The following is a 21,981-nucleotide window of genomic DNA, read 5'->3' as shown; positions in this document are numbered from 1 at the left end:
TAAGTAAGCCGAAGAGAAAAATGCAAAAGTATCGAAGACAAAACTTGTTATTTACAATTGTTCGCCATTAGTGGACGTTGACGTCACGTCACGTGACATGACTAAACGTTTTTTTTTTTTACGTATGAATTACATTGGATCATTCAAGAATTACGTAATAAAAAGCATTACAATGACAGTTTTTTTTGGGACCCCCTTGGAGATAACTGATACGTTTACCCCTTTCTCCTCGTCAGTTTGACGTGAAATTTCGATATTTGTCATCCGGGACACGGGGCTTCGATATGATACCAAATTTATCAAGTCTGGTTGTGTCTTTCAAAAGTTTTAGCGTTACATACAAACATACAAACTCACAGACATTTGGGATTTATATATATAGAAGACTAGCAGGGCTACCCGGCGTTGCTCGGGACCGTATAAACAATGTAAAAACAAAAGCAGATATTGAACATATGTTTTATTCTTAGGGGAGAGGAATCTTTCATCTCAAGTTTTAGCGTTACAAACAAAAATTTGTCTTCTATATATATAGATAATGACAGGTTTTTGGGGGCCCCCCTCGAAGATAACTGATCAGTTGACCAACTTCTAGTGGTCCGTTTGACGTAAAATTTCGATATTTGTCATCCGGGTGATGGGGCTTCGATATGATACCAAATTTGTCAAGTTTGGTTGTGTCTGTCAAAAGTTTTAGCGTTACAAACAAACATACATACATACATACATACACACCGATTTTTGCCTTTTATATATATAGATGATAGACTAGCAGGGCTACCTGGCGTTGCTCGGGACCGTATAAACAATGAAAAAACAAAAGCAGATATTGAACATATGTTTTATTCTTAGGGGAGAGGAATCTTTCATCTCTATGTATTATTTGTTTTATCTACCCTAGGACTTGTATTGTTCATGTTTTATCCCTAGCATAGGTAATTTACAGCATGTATATGAAATTGTTTTACCTTAGGGAGAAGAGAACAGGTAATATACAACATAATGTGTCATCCAGGTGATGGGGCTTCAATATGATACCAAATTTGTCAAGTTTGGTTGTGTCTGTCAAAAGTTTTAGCGTTACATACAAACATACATACACACAGACGTTTGGGATTGATATATATAGAAGATGCCAAAGGGACAGCACTACAAAGAAATAAGGCTGATACATCAGCCAAAACTATCTCAAGAGAGCCCTTCAAACAACAAGTTAAAAGTTCCATGCACAGGCATCAAGATGCATATATCTGAAAGTGTCACCCCCTTCAGCCGGTCGGTTGAGACGATCGTCGACCTCAGAACTCTTCCACTCCAATTACGGCAGCCTGAAAACGACCCGACTCTGGCGGTTTGCAGCTCACTATTTTCGTCCTTCCAGTGACCACTGCCGGTGATAATTCTTAGCCGTTTTAATGTTGCTGATATGGGGTAGTGACAGAATTATCAATCGATTGTCTAAATTTATACCCTGGACCTGTCGTTGTGTACTCGCTTACCGGCGAACATCGCCGATAAGAGAGCCGTGGATTTTAGTGTGGTGAAAAAGGAAATAAAAACGATTCCACACACGAATAAACAATTAATCTGGGTTTATTCACAATAATAATGGTCTAATAATATTTCAGAGTTTGAAGGAAGTTGGCTGTAGCTATTTTAAAACGGTAGCTTGTGACTCGAGTTCAGATAAGTTTTTCGGCCATTGGAGATACGCGTTTTAAGTCAAAAGCCCTCTCTGCCTGACTTTAACACCATCTGAATTCGCCAAAATCGAATTCTCTCTTCTCCTTCTCTTCTCCCCCTCCTCTCTCCTCCTGTTCTTTTCCCTGTGTTCGAGGAATATATACATATCCATCAATGCCCTTTAAACATCACGAGTTTGTATTTGTTTACAACAAGAAAACTTGCCTGTCATCAGCTTTCAAACCGTGTTTTCTAAAATAAACAACCGCCTGTCATTTCATCTCGAATTCTGTGTTTCAAAATAAACAGCCAGCTCACTCCAAACTCTGACCGTTACAACAATAAGTATCTCTTGACATACTTTTTCCTTTGTCTGTTCTAACCAAAGAGTCATTTGATCGTCCTATTTTTTCGTTCTTTTGGCTCTTTCTCTATAACGGCATATCAACCCCATAACTTGGTTACAAAAGTAATTATAGTCTAGATGGGGCAATAAATTGTTGACAATATAACCCAATCCGTCAGCCATTTAAGAATCTCCTAGATGTTAGTCATTATTTAACAAATTAATGGGAATATGTATGACATCTTTTTTTTCTTAAATCCACTCTAACACCTAATTCCCTTTCTTTAAATGTTGCAAACCAACAATGCCTTCAATCAAAATCCATTTTTCAAAAAGTTTCAATACCAAAATTAACCATGTCACAAATAGGCAGCATTAAATAACCTAAAATTGTTGAGATGTTGTAAAGTAAAACAAACTAGTGATACTGAACAATCAGGTATAAAACCAAATTGCATTCCATCTATGCTACGCAATTATTCTCTCAACCACGTTTAAGAATATCAATTGTGTAATTACCTCGATCTAGAGATTCACCTTTACTTGTAACAGTCCACCATTCTGCTAAGCTCCCAGTTTTCATAACCATTTTTATGATTTGATTTGTCAAGTCTCATCTCGATGCCTGTTTGTCTCTCAACAACATCTGAGGATCTTGGTATCTTTATCAGTCTTCAGTCAACTCGTAGCTTCCCATTTCTTATAGCTAAACTGTTTCAACTTCATTTTTGCTATTCAACAATCTCTTTTATATAAGTATTTTCAAGCATTTTTCATCCCTACAAGAATATATAATTTTGGTTTGTATCTGTAAGATAATAATTTTAGCAACAGTGATTTACATGGAGCTTTCCGAAGACGAGTCATTCATTTTAATTGATACCAGACGAGGATCAGAGCGTTGATAATGTAAAGTATTTACTACTCCCCTCAAGCTTGGTTTTAGATGCATTAAAAGTAACTGGTCACTTTTTTCCCCATTGTACCACATGCTCAAGATCAAAGGAGAGAGAATCAAAGAACTTGATCGTTTATGGCCTTTGATGTGCTACCATAGATGGTAGTGTCGTCAGCATAAATGTCTACGAATGATGTAAAGATGTGATTTTGAAGATCATTAATGTAGATCAGGAAGAGAGTTGGACCCAGGATGGAGCCCTGAGGGACTCCAGCATTAATACTAGTGTTGGGACGATTCCTAATTTTTATACGATTCTGATTCCAGGAAAATATTGATTAATGATTCCGATACCAAGTACGATTCCGATTCCTAGGGAATTATTGTTTTGAAATATACCAGGTAGTTTTATACTTATGGTCGGTAGTTCCCAAATATGTTCCCTAACTTTAGAAGATATATTTTATGTCTACACCGTCGTGTTTTGATTTAAATAAAATTATTATATAGTAAACTAAACGGAAAAATTAGCAAAATTTATTTTAGAGAAAATTTATTTTACTTAATTGGAATACAGAAAAAAAACTCAAAGAAAATAGAATTTATCCTTCAGAGAAAAAACAAATAAAATAGAATTTATATAACAGAACAAAAACAAGAAAATTAGAGAATAAATACACACGATTCATTATTTTGGTCCTCATAATTAACAGATTTAATGAATTAAATAAAAAAAATATAGCGGAAGAGAAAGAAAATATATACTAATTAAATATAAAAAAGATAAATATTTAATTTAATAATTTATAAATGAAGTGCGTAATGAAAAAAAACAAAACAATATACCATGTGACATGGCGCCGTAGATACAAAATAACTTTTCCAAAGTTAACGACCATATATGAGAAATACCATTAATCGAAAGTTTTTGTGTTTTATGCTAAAAAGGTAGGTATAGTGAAAAGTTACAATTAAAGGAATTTCAAAAACGATTTTTTGTTTGGCTATTGATAATTGTATTTGTGACGGCAGTTCTTCAGACCTCCATAATTCACAAGGAGTAGTTAACACCTATTATTTTTTCTTACTTTTTCATTGCTTTTACACGTTGTTTCTAACGTGAAGAATAAGTTTAGCCAAACTAATTTTGAAATAGGGTATATCAAAGGAACACATATGAAAATGATACCACTATAAAAAACAAATGAAATACTAGATAAAATTGAGCAAACATAATTACCAAAATTACAGAAAAAGATAAAAAAAAAAAGGGTGAAGTTTGTTGAGTGAAATGAATTATTGAAAGAAAATTAATTGAACTAATAGAAATGTTAAATAAAAAAATGTCACATTTCAATATTTTTTTAAAAGTTAAATTCTCAGGGTTGTCGAAATTAAAAATTAAGTGATTTTTTTTTTATTAGACTTCTTTCGAAGCTTGTTACCTTGAAAAATACATTTAAAACCCTGTTTTTTTTAATAAATTGAAAAATAAACACAATTAAAAAAATTTAATTGATAATTGAAACTTTAAAAATATATTAAACATTGAAAAATTACTTATCTCACAAATTAACGTCCAATGAAGTAGATCCAGTCTTCATACAAGAATTCGGTTATAATAAATATATCTTTCCCAAACTTAAAAATTAAATCTTTTTTTTTTTTTTGGAAAGAGAGAGTGCTTTAAAATCGCCGGGGAGTGCCGCCTAAAATTTTAAAGAAGTAAATTTTAGGAGTTTAGTGCCTTTCAAAGACGGTTATCATAATTTATTATCATCATTTAATTTCCTTTTTTTCCTCCCCCCCACACCTTTCCACGTGATTCAGTAGTTAACCAGTGCTCCTGTTGCTGTCAGTCAGCTATCTTTACCTAAGTTTTAATTTCTAGTTAAAAGAATTCATCAGCATTTTTTAAAATTATTTTTTTAGTTGTATGTATTATATTTACTCTTTGAAGTTAAGGAGGGTTAAAAAAATTGGTGACACCTAGATGGTGACGTAGGCAAAAAAAAAAAAAGAAAAAAAAAAAAAAAGGACACTGCGATTTCGACCCTCACTAATAAAACTGCTCTGAGTGACTAGTTGGTAATTTTTTGTTTCTTTTCTTTTTTATTTTGCTCCTCCAATTTATTTGGATGCTTCATAGTTAAATGTTTTAACATGTTGGTTGTGGTCATGTTAGCTGGTTTTATTCCTCGCGATATTTTAATTTGACAGAATTTGCAAATGGCTTTCAACTCATCATCTTGATCAACTTCAAAAAGTTTCCATGCAAGACTTTTTTTGGACTTTGGCGTTGTGCGTTCTATCCCAACCATTATCAATGGACCAGAGGTCATCTCGTCAGCGTCAGACAGGGCCAAACTATTTGCAAAGAACTTTGCAGCTAATTCTACCCTATGCGACGAAGGCCATCAACTCCCCATATTTCCTCCTACAACACAGAACAAGCTAGGTAATATACAAATATCCGTGCATGAGGTCGCCAAGCTAATCAAGAACCTAGATTCTAGTAAGGCAACTGCCCCTGATGGCACCCCAATTATAGAGTTAAAAAAGCTTCAACCAGAACTTGCTCCCATACTTACGAAACTATTTAAGCGTTGCCTTAAGGAGAAATGCTTTCCGACCCCCTGGAAGACCTCATCAGTTTGCCCTGTATTTAAGAATTCAGGTGATAAGTCCTCTTCCTCTCAGTACAGACCAATAAGTCTCCTGTGTGTTATGAGCAAGTTGCTGGAATCCATATTAAATAGAGAAATAGTCAATCACCTCAGCAGGAATAACCTTCTTAGTGACACACAATATGGTTTCCGCTCTGCAAGATCTACCGCAGATGTGCTGACGGTTATATCCCACAGGATTAGTGAATCTCTTGACAAAGGCTTCCTTTCTAGGGCAATTGCTCTTGACATATCAAAGGCCTTCGACAAGGTATGGCATAAGGGTCTACTTCACAAGATTTCCAGCTACGGTATAACTGGAAATGTTTTCTCAATCATTAAATCATTTCTCTCCGATAGGCTCATAAGAGTAGTGGTAGATGGACAAAAATCGGAGGCCTGCAATATAAATGCTGGAGTCCCTCAGGGGTCAATCCTGGGCCCAACTCTCTTCCTGATCTACATCAATGACCTCCCTAAACACATACTTAAATCATTCGTTGACATCTATGCTGATGACACGACCATCTATGGCAACACATCAAAGGCTGTAAATGACAGTTCTCTCGGATTCTCTCTCCTCTGATCTCGAGCGCGTGGTTCAGTGGGGGAAGATGTGGCTAGTTACCTTTAATGCATCCAAAACCAAACTCCTATCCTTACATCATCAACACTCTGATCCCCAGCTGGCATCAATTGTGATGGATGGCTCTCGTCTGGGTGCGGCCCCGTGTTTTGACAAGCTTCTGGGTTTGACCTTTACTCCTGATCTGAAATGGAACACGTACATCAAGTCTGTTGCCAAGGTCGCTGGAAAGATGGTGGGATCCTTCTACCGCTCCAGAAGATATCTCACTACTGATGCAATTCTCTATCTATATAAAAGCCAAGTACGTCCAAGGATGGAATACTGTTGCCATATCTGGGCAGGAGCTGCCAAAAACAGCCTATCATGCCTTGACAGAGTACAAAATAGACTTTGTGGTTTAGTGGGGGATGCTCTTTTCTCTACCCTGCAACCCCTCTCCCACAGAAGAGACGTTGCGAGCCTATCCTTGTTTTTTATCGTTATTTTCATGGCAGGTGCTCGTCTGAACTCCAATCCCTGGTCCCCCCTCGCCAATCTTTCACGAAAAACACCCATCTAGCTGAATCCACTGTGACAAATTTCCCCCACTCTATATCTGTGCCTAAATCAAAACGCGGATTCCATGAACAAAGCTTCTTTCTTAGAACTGCACACCTGTGGAAATCTGTTCCGTCTGCCTGCTTCCCTCCGGACTACAACTTGGATGTCTTCTAGTCCAATGTTAACAAATTCCTAATGAACCGCCCCCCTAATTAAACACTTCATCAAATCTCCACACCAACGTAATGTACTTGCAATAACCCTTATCCCTGAGTGGCTCCCGGGCCTTGATAAGTGGTGATCACTGTGTAAAAAAAAAAAAAAAAAAAAAAAAATCCGCTAAAAAAGACAAAAAGAAAAAAATATAAAGGGATGGGGCGGTAAATTGTACCAAGCGGTAGTTAACAAAAAAAACTTATAGAATTTAATTTTTGAAACCAATGTATAAAAGTTTACATAATGAAATGCAAATATGCATTTTCTTTTGAATTTTTTTTTTGGTTGACTGTGTTCAATTCACACATGGTTGATGCGGTTCAATATTGCTAAACTATAAGTCTTAAGTAAAATTCTATTCATAAATACTTTTTAAAATGAAACTATTTTATTAATCGTAAATATTATTTAGACATAAAAATTAATTGATTACAAAACCTTTTAAAAATATATATATTAATTTCTTTTTCGTTCGGCAAAAAACTGCGCAAAACACTTTTAATTTTCAATTTAAAATTCTAGAAAAAAGATATTATTCTGCTTTTAATATAATCAAATTCAGGGTTTTATCTTTCTGGAGAAAAATTTTTTAAAAAAATGGATTTTATTTCAATGAAATTAAAAAAAAAAAAAAACTTGACTGAATTGAATTAATTACCCTTGAATTAACGAAGGGGTTATTTAATAACTTTAGGTTTGGAAGAGATAGGTATGGGGTCGATTTTTTTGAAACTTCAAAAGAAGCCAACTACTGTCAAAACTTTGCGAAATAATACGTGATCAATTTCATTTTAGAGATATTTCTTTCAAAAGCCCTCTTTTAAAAAAAGAAAAAAAAAGTACATTGTTCTATTAAACCGTTTACTGTTTAAATAATTTGACTTTGCTCGTTTTATTTTAAGAAAATATAAGTTGAAAAAGCATTTTCATTCAGTATTAGATTTGTCAGTAAAAAAAAACAATCGCCAAAAAGATAAGCGTTTTTTTTATTTTTACTCGCAATGTAGAGCCCTGCATACTTCTTTTCAAGTTAACTCTTTTGTAGTTTTGATTACAATAGATCTGAATGAATGAACCTTGTAAGGGAGGGGCACTAAGCATTGCCCTGTTAATAATGAATTTCTTTGGTTTCTTTTTATAACATGCTACATTTCTCTCTTGCGGTTAGAAATATCAGGAAATTTTTTTCTTTTTTTCAACATCAGACTAAAAGAATCGTAATGAAGGAATCGGAAAATTAAGGTATTTTTTAACGATGCGATTCCGATACCTCCCAAAATACACGATTCTTACGATTAACGATTCCGATTAATCATCCCACCACTACTAATTAATACTATGAGCTTCTGATTTCTGCCCATTAACCCCTACTTTTATGAACCTATCAGAGAAATGATTTAATAATTGAAAAGGCATTTCCAGCTATGGTATAGCTGGAGATCTTGTGAAGTAGACCTTTGCCATACCCTATCAATGGCCTTTGATATGTCGAGCAATTACCCTAGAGAGGAAGCCTCTAATGAGAAATGATCGTAAGCACATCTGCTGTAGATCTAGCAGAATGGAAACCATATTGTCACTATTTATGATCCTGTTTGCTATTTGCCAAAACTGGTTGGAACCAAGCCGCTGCTCAGCCACTTTAGACTTGACGGATTGAACATATAATTCTCTTGCGTTTTTCATTACTCTTTTACAGTGGTAGCTGGCAGTCCTGAAAGCAGCTTTAGTTTCAGTACATCTGTTACGTTGGAAGCCATGGAAAAAGTGATATCTGTGCGCAATGGCAGCAGCACATTTCAGAGAGAACCATGGCTGACTGTTATGTTTTTACTGGAATTTTTTTAGAGGGTATGAAATGGTCTATACCTACAATTAACCATTCCGTCAGGTCTTGTCCTATAGAGGACAAATCCTTTTTAAACAAGGAGTGCAGAGGTAGATCTGATATAAATTAACGGAAGCTATCTCGGTCATCCATAAAGTATCAATATACTGTACGATGAAGAGGTACATCTGAGGACTTATTTCATTTTTATTTCAACTGATACAACAGAATGGTCAGAAGATGAACATAGCTCAGGGTAAGTTGTGACCGACAGTATCGGGCACATGGGCTGGTTTGCAAACAATGTGAGTGAGGTCATAAGCAATGGAGAAATCGTGATAGAACCTTCCCTCATCTGTTTTGTTTGAGTGGGTTAACCATTCCACATTGTGAACATTTTGAAGTTTCCACAGATGTGAATGTTAGCCGGAGGATGAACAGATAGGATGTGGTTAATTTGCTCTTAAAGTCCACTGTTGTGGGGGCGATAGAGAGCAAATATAAATGCGGTTGTGTGAGCAAGTGCAACTCAGAAGCACATATAGGGTAATTTAGGATCTTCTCTGGAGATGTCCCTACCACATGGAAAGCTATCTTTAATGTAGGCACATATTCCATGCCCATGGTGATCTTGGGAATGAATTTGGATGGTTAATTTCAAATTCTTCTAGGGAAATGCCAGTTTGACTTAGGAATAATAGATCTGGTTTAGTTTCCTATAATTGGGTTTCAACCTCTGGAAAGTTAGAACGTAGACCTCTGATGTTGAAGGAGACATGGTAGTGAGGGTCTACGTTGAAAGTTAAAGATCTTGGTTTAATCGTGTTTTTTCTGGAAACTTTTCATGTTTTTTTTTGGGGGGGGGATAGGTCGACAGACTTGTTTAGAGAAGGGTAGAGAGGGAAAGTAAGAGAAAAAAAGAGACAAAGAAAATTAAAACTTTTTATTTTTTTGTAGCACATAAGGTAAAGCTGTAACCCATTAATATGGCATCGAGAAGCCACACCAGAAGCTACTGCATGATCCAGAATCCATGCACGAAATGGCAATATAGCAGCCAGAGTACTTTGCACCTGCTGATAGGACAGCCTTCTTAGTGCTTAAACTAAGGTTCGGGTCCCTGACTATCAGGCGGATAACATCAGCCCAGATAAAATGTTTACCTCCAGCACCCTTACTAATAGCATTACAAGTTGATTTTTTCTTTTTAAATAGTTATTTTATCAACTCGCATGAAAAGATCTATGTAAAAGATGCTTAAAACCTTTTGAATTATGCAAATACCATCAGTAGTTCAAAAGTTATTATAAATTTAAGCTTTTCTGTGGACATTTTTCTCTAGAAAAAGTGTACTAAACTACTGACCTCAACATTTCAAGAAATTTGGTAATTTATTTTTCAAACTATTCTCATGAAACTTGGCACTCTTATTTAAAATTGTGTGCTCTTTCTGATTATGCAGTCAAATCTGATGTATCTCTTTACCATAAGCCATGAATTATAAATTAAGATGTACAAATTTCAATTGTTTTTAAACTGGCACATGGTATCATACAGTGGGTGTCTATTCATAAACAAAACTAAGTATTATAGTGGTATTTATATATAGCTTTATTGAGAGCAAGCATTTCCTGCCTCCTCACCAAAGGAGAGCTTAATCTTGGGTGTAGCTATTGAATGCCTAAAGAGCGTTCATGGCCAGTATTTACTACTCCCCTCAAAGAAAAAAAAAATTGAGTAGATATGAATTAATCTCAGAAATAAATCGAAGAAAATTTTTCATATAGATTTTAGATTTCTGTAAAAGATAGAAATTCCAATAGTCGACCAGAACTTAAGCATTTTGGGACCAGTCCAATTTTCAATTTTGTAAATCCTCTCTATCTGGCCCAAAATATACCCCTATTTTCTGAGATGTAACCATAAATCATACTCTATATGAATCCTCAATGTAGCTTTCACAGTACCAAGATACCAGGTATTATGGTATGACCTCAAAAGAGGGCAAGCATATAAGCAACAACTATATATTCACCAGTTGATGGTAATTTTTGTCATTTCTATTCTGTTCTTTTACTGAAAATTAAACTGTAAACAAAGAAATAAAACGGTAATTTTTTTACCTTGTTTCCACCTTATTTAAAATGACTTAAGGGTATGCTGAAAACGAATATCACATTTAAATTTTCTGCAAATAAGTAGTTTTCCAGATATTAAGCAATGTTATTTCTTATGTTATCGCTGGTGACCATCTTGGTACGCACGAGTGTGCAAACGTAACTTCAAGAAACTATACGCAAACGCACATACCAAGATGGCCGCCAGCAACAACGTAAGAAATGACATTGCTTAATATCTGGAAAGCTACTTATTTGCAGAAAATTTAAATGCGATATTTGTTTTCAGCATAGGTAGTTATTTTAAAGAAAAATGTTAAGGTGGAAACAAGTTAAAAATTGACAAAATGTATTACAATGAAATTCTTTATCAAACCGCCTAATTATTATTTAGATATCTTCAGTTTAAAAAAAAAAACGGGTTTGTTTTACAGATTCGAAAAAATGGTCTTGACAATGAGTTAAAAATAAATTCAAATTTCACGATATATTTTATTTAATTGTTAGGTGAAAGTACAGAATAGTTAACAAAACACCCTTCCTTCCCCATGTTAAGAATGGGTTTCTAAATGTTATCATTTCAGCATGGTAGCATAAGTGCACAAGTACCTTTTTATTTATTATATATTTGTTTTTGTTTTACCACTAAAAAACACAATTCTACCTTAAGTATAAGTAAGAAGTTATAAATACAATAACAGAAACACATGTACTTTTAGTGCATGTGTACTAAAAGCGTTAAAAACAAAATAGTTTTGTTTGGAAATCAAATTTGAAAAACTTGAAAATGAGTTTTTTTAAATTGACAAACTCCAAATAAAAAATGGAACTGATTTTTCTGCTTTGGTCAACACATTAGCTCATAGCAAGCCGTTCCCTGTTAAACGGATTTGAATTTCTATAAAAGAAAACATTTTAAAAAAATTTCCGCACAATTAATAATTATCAAATATTTACATATTATGCATGAAAATAATTCTGAAACTATTGTTGTATATTGGTTTATATTGGAGGAGATGATATATTAAAACGTGTCATGTGTTATCTAGTGGATGTAAGATATTGTTCTTTTAGCAGACAGATAATAAACGTATAATCGTATGTATGTTGTTAGCCAGGGGACATGATATTGACGTGTAACTTGAATCATGTTGTATCAGACTTATCGCACGGGATATTTTTACAGTTCAATATGTAAGAAGAATAATATATGCTTCATACCTTTTTTCTTGAAGAGATCTGTATCTTCCCGCTGCTCCGTGACAAACCATGAAGCCAATTGAGACATCTGTTCTTCTTTGTGAAAACCATAAAACAGCTCTTTATATTTTAATATAAATTTATTAAAGTTGTCTCAATTGGTTTTCACAGGATCTGCAGTTTCTACATTTTCTGTTCATACAGCCCGTTCCTAGCTGTCGGTCCACCCTTGTCTACGTCTGTCTGCTCTGGTGGTCAATCCTCAACTCTCTCAATCTCTCCAAAACTACATCACGTGTTCTCTTACGTCACCTAATTACGTGTCTCATACCAATCTAATCCACAACTAGTTATTTGTTTATCCAAATCCAAAAGAATGTTTACATCTATTTTCTATTTTCGCATTCCTTTTGTGATTTTCACGTCAATCATTTCTTCCTCAATTTAATTGTTTATTCTTCTAATCATAACTGATCCAGCGAGCATCCGTCGCTCAAATCAATAAGAATACAATAATAATAATGTTTTGACCATTGCTCCCGCTTGCCACAGTTAACAGATACTACGCTATGATCACAGCCTAAAGGGCCATAACATTACACTATATGAATTCTGAAATATTCTTAGTCAACTTTGCTTGGTTGTAATTTTGCTTCCCGTTGTCATAAAAATATAAATCAAAGTAGAAATAGACATCTATGTTTATATAGCCTGTAAAATTTCAGCCATATCCAATCAAATTTAATCCCATCCATGTGTATTCAAACGTAGCGTATGAAATGTAAACATTGAAAAAACAGTTTCCCTTTTTGCTGTCATTTTTTTTACTGTTTTTTCATTTTTAACTTGGAGCATAAAAATATTGAATGCATAAAAGAAAAATAAATTAATATCATTGGAATACTTATTCTATTCTCTTTCCAACAATGTAATTCTTTTAAAAATTGACCCACAGTAAAAAAGATATGACTTGTTGAAGCACATTAGGTATATAATATTGCCGATGTCTGCGAAAATACAGGATACGCTAGTAATGCTATTACTAGTGATGGCCACAAGGATAGATATTAAAACAGAAAATTTCTGACATCTATGGCGACTGTTCGCGCAAAATACTGCCAACCTAGAATATAGCTTTTTCTTTTTCCTTTGTCAGAAAAATCACTCATTAAAAATGAGGACTGAGAGACAAATAAGGATAAGCAAGAGTAACAGGAGCTGCCAATAACACATCCAGAATGTCTAATCTCAATTTAAAAAAAAAAAAAAAAGATAACATTAAGTATTAGACTTGTATTACGAGGGAAAGTATGGTGCTAGGTTCCCCTTTCGCTAACTGAAAATAAATAGGATTTTCGAATCTATTTATGCAATATTTCAAATCAATTTGCTAGATTTTAATGAACAAGAAAATCTGTTACTAAATAAAACAATATATAGCAATTAAAAAAAACTGCAATAAATGTAAACATTTGCCTATAATAAAACCGTATACATATAACAATTAAACCACTTACCTGCTAACAGCTTCCATCGCAATGAAAAATATTAATTATTTACTTTAGACTCAGTTCCAGAAAAAGTTTAAAAATTAGCCGTTGTAAAACGCTACTCTTCTACTTGTTCTACAGATTGGTTTTGTGACATTTTAAATACGAGATAGAGAAGGTGGGGGTAAAAAGAATAGAATTTTCAAATCCACTTATGCTATATTTAAAATCAATTTGCTAGATTTCAATGAATACATGCATAGATGAGAAAATCTGTTACTAAATATACAATATATAACTATAATCATATTTGTAACCATATTTACTGCTTTTATTAGTGCTCTTGTGGATTCTGACTATTTTTCTTCAGGCGTGCTTAAAAAAATATTCTCTCTTCAAGGAGGGAGGGAGGTAGAAACTTGGTAGTGCTTTTAGTAGGCCCTCCTTAATTTTAATTAGTGCTTGCAAGTAATTTTCTGAAGGAGAATATTTTTTTATTCTCCCATCACTTACAAAAAAAATGTTTTCTCAACACAATAAAAGATGATATAATCTCAATCACTTTTTATTTTTGAACATTTTTCTTCTTACCCTTTAAAGGCCAACACACACACACATCTATATATATATATATATATATATATATATATATATATATAAAATCATGGAAATAAAACCACAAGTACATTTAAATCTTTGAAATATCACACCATATTTTCCTGGACTACATGAAAAAATATCTTTATTGAATCTTGAAATGTCAAAGTTCTTATTAAGTTATACTTAACTTGTATTAGTTATACTTCCATTTCTTCAATTTGAACTTCTAATCTTGTTGGATTTTATAGTCAATCTACTTTTGTAAATTATTTCTACTAAGTTAATATTGTTGGAAATGATTCCAAAATGCAATATTTTGAATCCTGTTTTCACCATGACTTTTTGTTTTCTTCCCACTTAGTGTATGAGCAATGTCTCCTACTTGACTCATTATTTTCTTGAAGAACGATGGCTGGATGAGTTGAATGAAGACAACCCTCTTGGTATGAGAGGAGAAATTGCTAAAACTTATGCAGAACTTGCTAAACAGATGTGGTCTGGTAAATACACTTACACAGTTCCAAGGAATTTTAAAGTAAGTATATATTCATATTTATACTAGCAGGAAGACCCAGCATTGCTTAGGATTGAGTGAGATCAACAAATCTTCCACACCATACTTTTATAGTCATCCACGTTTGTGAAAATGCATATTTTTTAATCAAATCGATTGTTTGCCTTGGTTAGTGACCCACTATTGTGCACTGGGAGGAAGCTTCACATGCACTCTCACATTGACTTTGTCCGTAGTACATTGTTTGCATTGTTTAGAACCTATTGATTTTATAATGGCTTGAATCAAAGTTTGAAATTCAAAGATAAAGTATCGTGGTTCAGTTGTGCACTAAATAGAAACATTAATTTTTCGCCTTTGTCTTATGAAAAGACCTACTGTTGATTTTCTAAAAATATTTTCATATAATTGCTTGAATTAAACTTTAAAATGCAAAAGTCAAGTATCATGGTTCAATTTTATTCTGAGCAGAAACATTCATTTTGAACACCCCTCTGTCTTAAGAACCTAAGATTAACTTTATACACTAGACGTTTCTGCTAATGCTGTGATAAAATTTTTCAAATACACTTGTGATGCGTGGCTTTATAAGGATGTCAACTTTGTTCAAAATTAAACTCTTCTCTTTTTGTAATCAGATTTTCTCGATTTTCGATACTTATCGAAGGTAATGTGATACAAAAATCCATGTAAACCACTCTCAAATACGTAAAGTATGTTTGTGTGAAATTTTGAAAAATCAGCCCAGCTGTTTTCCAAAGCATAGGAACATTCACAGTGCATGTTATATATAAAGTAGATGTATGTGTGTATATTGCTTAAGTTTCTTATGAATTTCAGAATGTACTCTTGTTTTAAGATGTAATATGTTTTAAACGTTTTTTTTTTTTATTCTTAGCAGCCTGATTTCTACTACTTTGTTCAACATGAGCATGTGAGGCTAATCTCTACATTTAATAAATTTGGTAGGATAATTGAAGACTTCATTTGGATCTGTAGTCATGTATCAAGTTGTGGCATTAATTATAATGAGGAATTTCAAAATAGAATAACAATAAGTCATTGGTCATGTGTGTGCAGTCAATATACTACGATTAACTAATGCCTATATATGTAAAAGAACATCTTATTAATCTGCTGTTTATTCTTGTTTTTGAATTTATTGTCATTTTATTACACAATTCTATTAATATTTGTGTATTGTAGATAGAAACTTACATTTTAGATGAAAATTTATGATCTTTTAAAGTTGAACTTCTAGGGGTTGCAGTCCAGTTCTACATTGTAAATTACCTCTCTCACACACACACTATCAGTGTCTAAAAGCAATTATAAAATTAATTCCCCACAGTTTAGTTCTTTCTTTAATAAGCCTTCTCTTAAATCTATACTCCTATAAATTTGGGTTTTTGTGTATTGATATTGGTCTCCTAATTTATCGGAGAGGGACCTATGTTTTCAGTAGCGTCAGTGCATCCGTTAGTCCCAAGTTGGTAGTTGCCCCATAACTTTTGATCCATCCATTAGATTTTTTTTAAACTTGGCCAAAATGTGAAACCCATTGGTCTTAATATAAATCCAGTATGGGTGACCCTGACAAAATTCTGGTTCGTGTCCCCGGGGACTTTTAGTGTTAAAAATGCCTTTTTTTTGTAGCTCTTTTTTCATATTTCTCAACAAAAACTTGATATGTCTGACTATATAGTGGTTTTTCATGGTGGTCAACTCAAATATACATGTGTTAAGGCCTGAAACTTCGTTATCCATTTACACTGAGATTCAAAAATTGCAAAAATTGACACTTTTTACTCCGTAACTTTTGCTCCATTCATTAGATTTTTCTGAAACTTGGTGAAAATGTGAAGGCAAGGTTGACCCTTCACATTTCTCACATTCATCATTTCTTCACTATTTTTTGTGGCGTCATCTCGCATGCAGCACAAGAGGGGGGGGGGCACGCACACACGGCTTGTTCATATTAAAAACCCTTTTTTCTATCTATTTATTAAACAGAAAATACAACTTATATATGGAGTTAGCTAATTTGCATATTCTTTTTAATTCATTTTAATTCCCTATTAATTTTTCGGTTTTCTTATGGGATAAGCACTTTTAGTTAACTATTACGTGTAATTATATTCATGCAGATATTCTACATGATTACATTACTTGTGTAATATTTGCGTAAAAAGTTTAGTAAACACAAACCTTTCTATTTATATTTATGTATGCATATATATTTGTTTACAAAATTTTGCCTACCAAATTCCTCTGACCGTTTTTGGTGTACAAATATGAAACTTCATATATAGAGTATTAAAACTCATACGAAACTTTATAATATCGGTGCAAAAATTTAAAAAAATGGAATTTGCCAGGTGAATGTCGAACGACGGCATTACGAAAATGCATGCGTAAAATAATAGCTATTGATTCATGTTTTAATTTTCGCCTTGCAGCAAACATGTTTTCATAGGTCAAGCATTAACATCAAAGGAAAAAATAAATCGTAAGCTGAACATTTTGGTTTTGATTCTCTTTTTAAATCATTACTGTATTTTACGACCGGGCAATGCCAGGCGGCCTACTAGTTAAATATAAACATAGGTCTTGTGTGTACAGGGTGGAATGATAAAATTGTCGCCCTAGAAAAAACATGATTCGATTTCCATTTGATGAGAAAGTTGTTTTTTTTTTTTTTTTTTTTTTTTTCCAGACTATCTACTAGTTGGCCAGTTGTGTACAAATTTCAAGAGTAATAGGAGCCTTCTATCATGTCTGAAAGTGACACAATGTTCAATGAGCAAGATTGGAGATGCGCTACTGTACAACTCATGCTTTCTACCAATCCAAGTTATGACAACAGGACCATGCTAGCTACCTCAAAATGCAAATTTGAACAGTTCAACACTTAAACGCACAGCTCAGTGCATCAGACAATCCATGGTTTTTGGTGTGGTTTCAAGTGAAGGCCACATTATGACACCTCACGTCTGAAGTCGGCTTGAAAGTCAACACCAAAGTGTACCTGGATGTGCTGAATTATGTGGTGATCTTCTGATGCAATCAAGTTGCTGCTGGGTGTGGCAGCAGGACTTGGTGCTGGCCTATAAATCTAAAGAGACCCCGGTTTGACTTCAGAAGGATTGCTATATCTTCGTACCCTTCTCTCACTAGCCCCTCCCGACCTGAACTTTTGAATTTTAGTCATACCTTGAGAACCTCACCAACATGACCTCCCAGAATACTAAAACCAACCTGATCGCCGCCATCCACCGAGTATTTGCCAAGCTTCCGCAGGCACTTGTGAAAAAAATCATCATCTCGGCTCCAGACCCATATCAAGGGAGTGATTGAGGCTGAAGGCGGCTAAATTGAATAGATGTCAGCTCTACTACATAATTAATTTACCTGAATTGATTTTTTTTTTTTTTTTTTTTCAAGAAAAGTTTTAAAATAAAGCTGTAGTTTTTTCTTTAGGGCAGCACTTATCGTTCTATCATATAAATATGTGTGTGTGGTATAATAATTCTCCAAGTTCTAAATATCAAATTTTCTCAATTGGTTATTACTTTTGAAAAGCTATCCATTACAATATTGTTTTGTATTGCGGCTAACAAGTCTGCAAAATTGTTATTGCTGCATATTTAGTCACATACTCTCGTACTATTCAATTATAAAAACACCATTTTAGACAACTTACAGTGGTCATATAACCAACACACTCTGCAATTTCTTTCTCAGTTACAAAGATTATGATCATGCTGAATTTATTTTAACTTATATTAATTATTTTCATTATTTTTTTATCCGTTTATTTCATCATTCTTCGAGTCCTATTTTTTGGTTATATTATGTTTAATTACGTTATATTAAGTATGTATAATTAATTTTCTAATTAGTGTCCGTAGTGGTTTGCTTTTAATATTTTCTTTTTCTCTTTACATTCTTAGTTAATAACTGAATTTAAATTAATTCCATAAGTTTTGTTTGCATCGTCACTAGTTATATTCTTTAGGATCAAGTAAAGATTAGATACCCTGTAGCAGAAGACAACTAGCGATGACTGGCGCACATTTCAAGTGACACCGGTGATTCAACCTTGACATTGGCACAAGCACATGGTGTTGGTTGTTTGTAAGCACGTTAAATAGCAAACATGATTGAATATTCGCAAGCAAGATTTTAAAAAAATATATTTACAAAACTTTTGAAGATTTCAAAGAAAAATATATACTTACAAAACGTTTTTTTAAATAACAAAACGAACGTATTTAAATAAAAGATATTTAAATAAGTAGATAGTGTCTTTCTGAGTGCGCTTTTAATATATTTACAGAACTTTTAATAAAACTTAGTATAATTATAATAAATAAATTTTTGTGATATATAATATATTTTTTAAATCTCGATTGCTTATACTTGATTTCATTATGCATAAAAATTGCTTCGGCCTAGGATTTCTCTTTCACTGACCACCAACATACATCACATTTAAATAAATATAGAATTGTATTAAAAACACACACAGAAAGAAAAAAAATTGTACATAAAAATCAATCTTGGTCGCAAAAACCCATAAAACATTCGCAAAAATCTGAACAAATCGGTTATTTTATGTTTGTTTCTGCCATTAAAAAATTTGGTTCAAATAAATTTATTTTTAAAAGTTTTTAAAATGATATATTTTTAATAGACAGGATGTTGATTTTTAATGTTTTGTAATTAATATAGCTCATTCTTTTTATTTTTATTATAATAATTATTTTAAGTTTTATTAAAAAGTTTGGTAAATATATTAAAAACGCACTTGGAAAGACACTCATTTATTTAAATATATTACTTTTGGATTTTTTTGTCATTTAATAAATTGATCATGTGAGGGTATCATGAGATGAAATGAAAATTTAATATTTAAAAATATATTAATTGTCGCTAAAGTTAATGTTTTAAAGAATAATTAAATTGTATTAAAAACGCATACAGAAAAAAAAAAACACTGTACATAAAAAGCAATCTTAGTCGCAAAAATCCAAACAAGTCAGTTATTTTATATTTGTTTCTGCCATTTATAACTTTGGCTTAAATTTATTTATTTTATTATAATTATAATTAAACTTAGAATAAGTTTTATTAAAAAGTTCTGTAAATATATTAAAAACTCACTCAGGACACCCATTTATTTAAACATCTGTTATTTAAATACGTTCGTTTTGTTGCTTAAAAAAAAATGTTTTGTAAGTATATATTTTTCTTTTAAATCTTCAAAAGTTTTGTAAATATATTTAAAAATCTTGCTTGTGAATATTCGGCCATGTCTGCTATTTGACATGTTTACAAACAACCAATGCCATGGGCTTGTGCCAATATCAAGGTTGAATCATCAGTGTTACTTGAAATATGCGCCGGTTGTCGCTAGTCTTCTGCTACTGGATATCTATTCTTTACTTGATTCCATGTTTTAACATTTTTTATTTTATCTTCTTGGCAGTCTAAGGGAAGTAATTCTTGAAACTCACTATCTCAGAATCTTATTCCCCTTTGTTTTATTTAAATTGAATTTCAGTTGACTGAATCTGTTCTTTATTCTTTTCTTAGCTAACCTATTCTAATTAATTTTTAATTTTGTATGGTGTTTTAAATCCAATATTATATTTATTTACTCATCCATTTTTTTCTCTATCTTTTCTCCTTGTTATATTTAATTAGCTAGGTACATCTTATTGTTAAAATATTGGTTGGATTATTGAACTTAAGTGTTTGAATCCTTCCAGCAAGTTATGAAAGCTTTGGGGTTTTTTCCAACAGATATTTTCGTTTTACTTTTGTGTTACATATTTACTACCATCTTTAATAAACCTATTTACATCCTTAATTAAATCCTTCTGCTGACTTGTCCAACATTCAAAAATAGGAGAACTGTTCAATTTCATTTCATTTCTACCTTCCAAGTTACTTTCACTTTAGATACTATTCTTTTTTTCTCAGCAGCAAAATTTGCATCTCCTGTTAGTTTGCTTGCTATAACTGATGAAACTGTTGACGACAAATCTTTGTGATTGCTTCTTGAATATCTTAAAGTTTAATTTAAACTTTAACACTGCCACATTTATTCAATGGGATGATTATTATAGTCAATTTTATTTTTATGTTAACATGTTTACTATTTTCTACTTAGATTGCAGTTGGAAAATTTGCACCTCAGTTCTCAGGTTTCCAGCAGCAGGATTCTCAAGAATTGATGGCCTTTCTGTTAGATGGTCTTCATGAAGACTTAAATCGAATTCGTAAGAAGCCATATATTGAGTTGAAAGATGCCGAGAACCGACCAGATGCTGTAAGTTGCAAAATCTTTTCCAAAATTTGGAGTGACCAAGTTTACATTTAATATAGATGAAAGTATTTGAACATTTAAAATGTTAAAATTTTATGAGAAACTTATTTAACAAAAGCTTTGACATAGTAGACACAAGCTTTAAAATTCATTTTTTTTTCTCATTTAATAATTGTCACTTATGACCATCATTTATATCTAAATTTGAAACCTTCAATAATGACATATTACTTTTTTAATCATGTGAACCAGTAAAAAAAACTATAAAAAGCTATTCCTGTCCATACATAAAATCTCTTGTCAGCTATTGCTGAGGCTGGCATATATACTGTTCGAATGCAAATTTGCACCAAAATAGTATGGTAGACTCTGTAGGTACTAAAAAGAAATTAAATTTAAAGCAGCGAAACATATTTTGAAACACAGATTTTCCTGGAACACTAAAACCAGAAGTTCCTAAAAATAAATTATATTCATAAAAAATAAGTTCATAATAAAAATAAGTTGCGATCTGAAAATGTGTGGTCACCATTTCCAGTGGGAAGGCTGAAAAGAGTTTGATATTTTTCAACCACAAACTGGTCCCCCTTAAAGAAAATTACTTCATACTTGCAGTTTTCATGTTGAGGAATTGTACAGTAAATTGTGACGATGTGCGAATCAAAAATAAAGGATTCTTTATCAGTCATACTCTTGTTCTTCATTTTTAAACTTTTGCTACCATTGCATATTTTTATTTTTCGGGTTTAGATAATCTATATTTTATTGAGATAAATTGCTTATTAGATATCGGACATAAGTAATTTAAATATATAAAAATTTACCAAAGACTGACAACCTTCAACCATTATGGAAAGCAGTTTCTGTTAGAAGTATTTTTATGCCAATCCCAAGAATAAGAATACAGCTGCTTGTATGATGATTGCTTGGTTTGACATAACTATGTCAAACCATCATATC

At 32.7% G+C, this 21,981-nt stretch overlaps 1 protein-coding gene across 2 annotated transcripts in view; it reads left to right on the top strand.

Annotated features, from left to right (window-relative positions):
• LOC145277831 (ubiquitin carboxyl-terminal hydrolase 15-like) overlaps positions 1-21,981 on the top strand; it is a 353,560-nt gene that overhangs the window by 258,473 nt on the left and 73,106 nt on the right. For both annotated transcript variants that reach the window (XM_080129744.1, XM_080129745.1), the window contains 2 exons: positions 14,535-14,708; positions 20,866-21,024. In XM_080129744.1, the coding sequence (XP_079985870.1) occupies positions 14,535-14,708; positions 20,866-21,024 (333 nt within the window). The remainder of the gene's footprint in view (positions 1-14,534; positions 14,709-20,865; positions 21,025-21,981) is intronic.

This window comes from Euprymna scolopes, chromosome 6, assembly GCF_053919585.1.
Source record: "Euprymna scolopes isolate OS-2025 chromosome 6, ASM5391958v1, whole genome shotgun sequence".
NCBI lineage: Eukaryota > Metazoa > Mollusca > Cephalopoda > Sepiida > Sepiolidae > Euprymna > Euprymna scolopes.
Note: the sequence above shows the minus strand (reverse complement) of the source record. Positions and strands in the feature narration are given on the sequence as shown.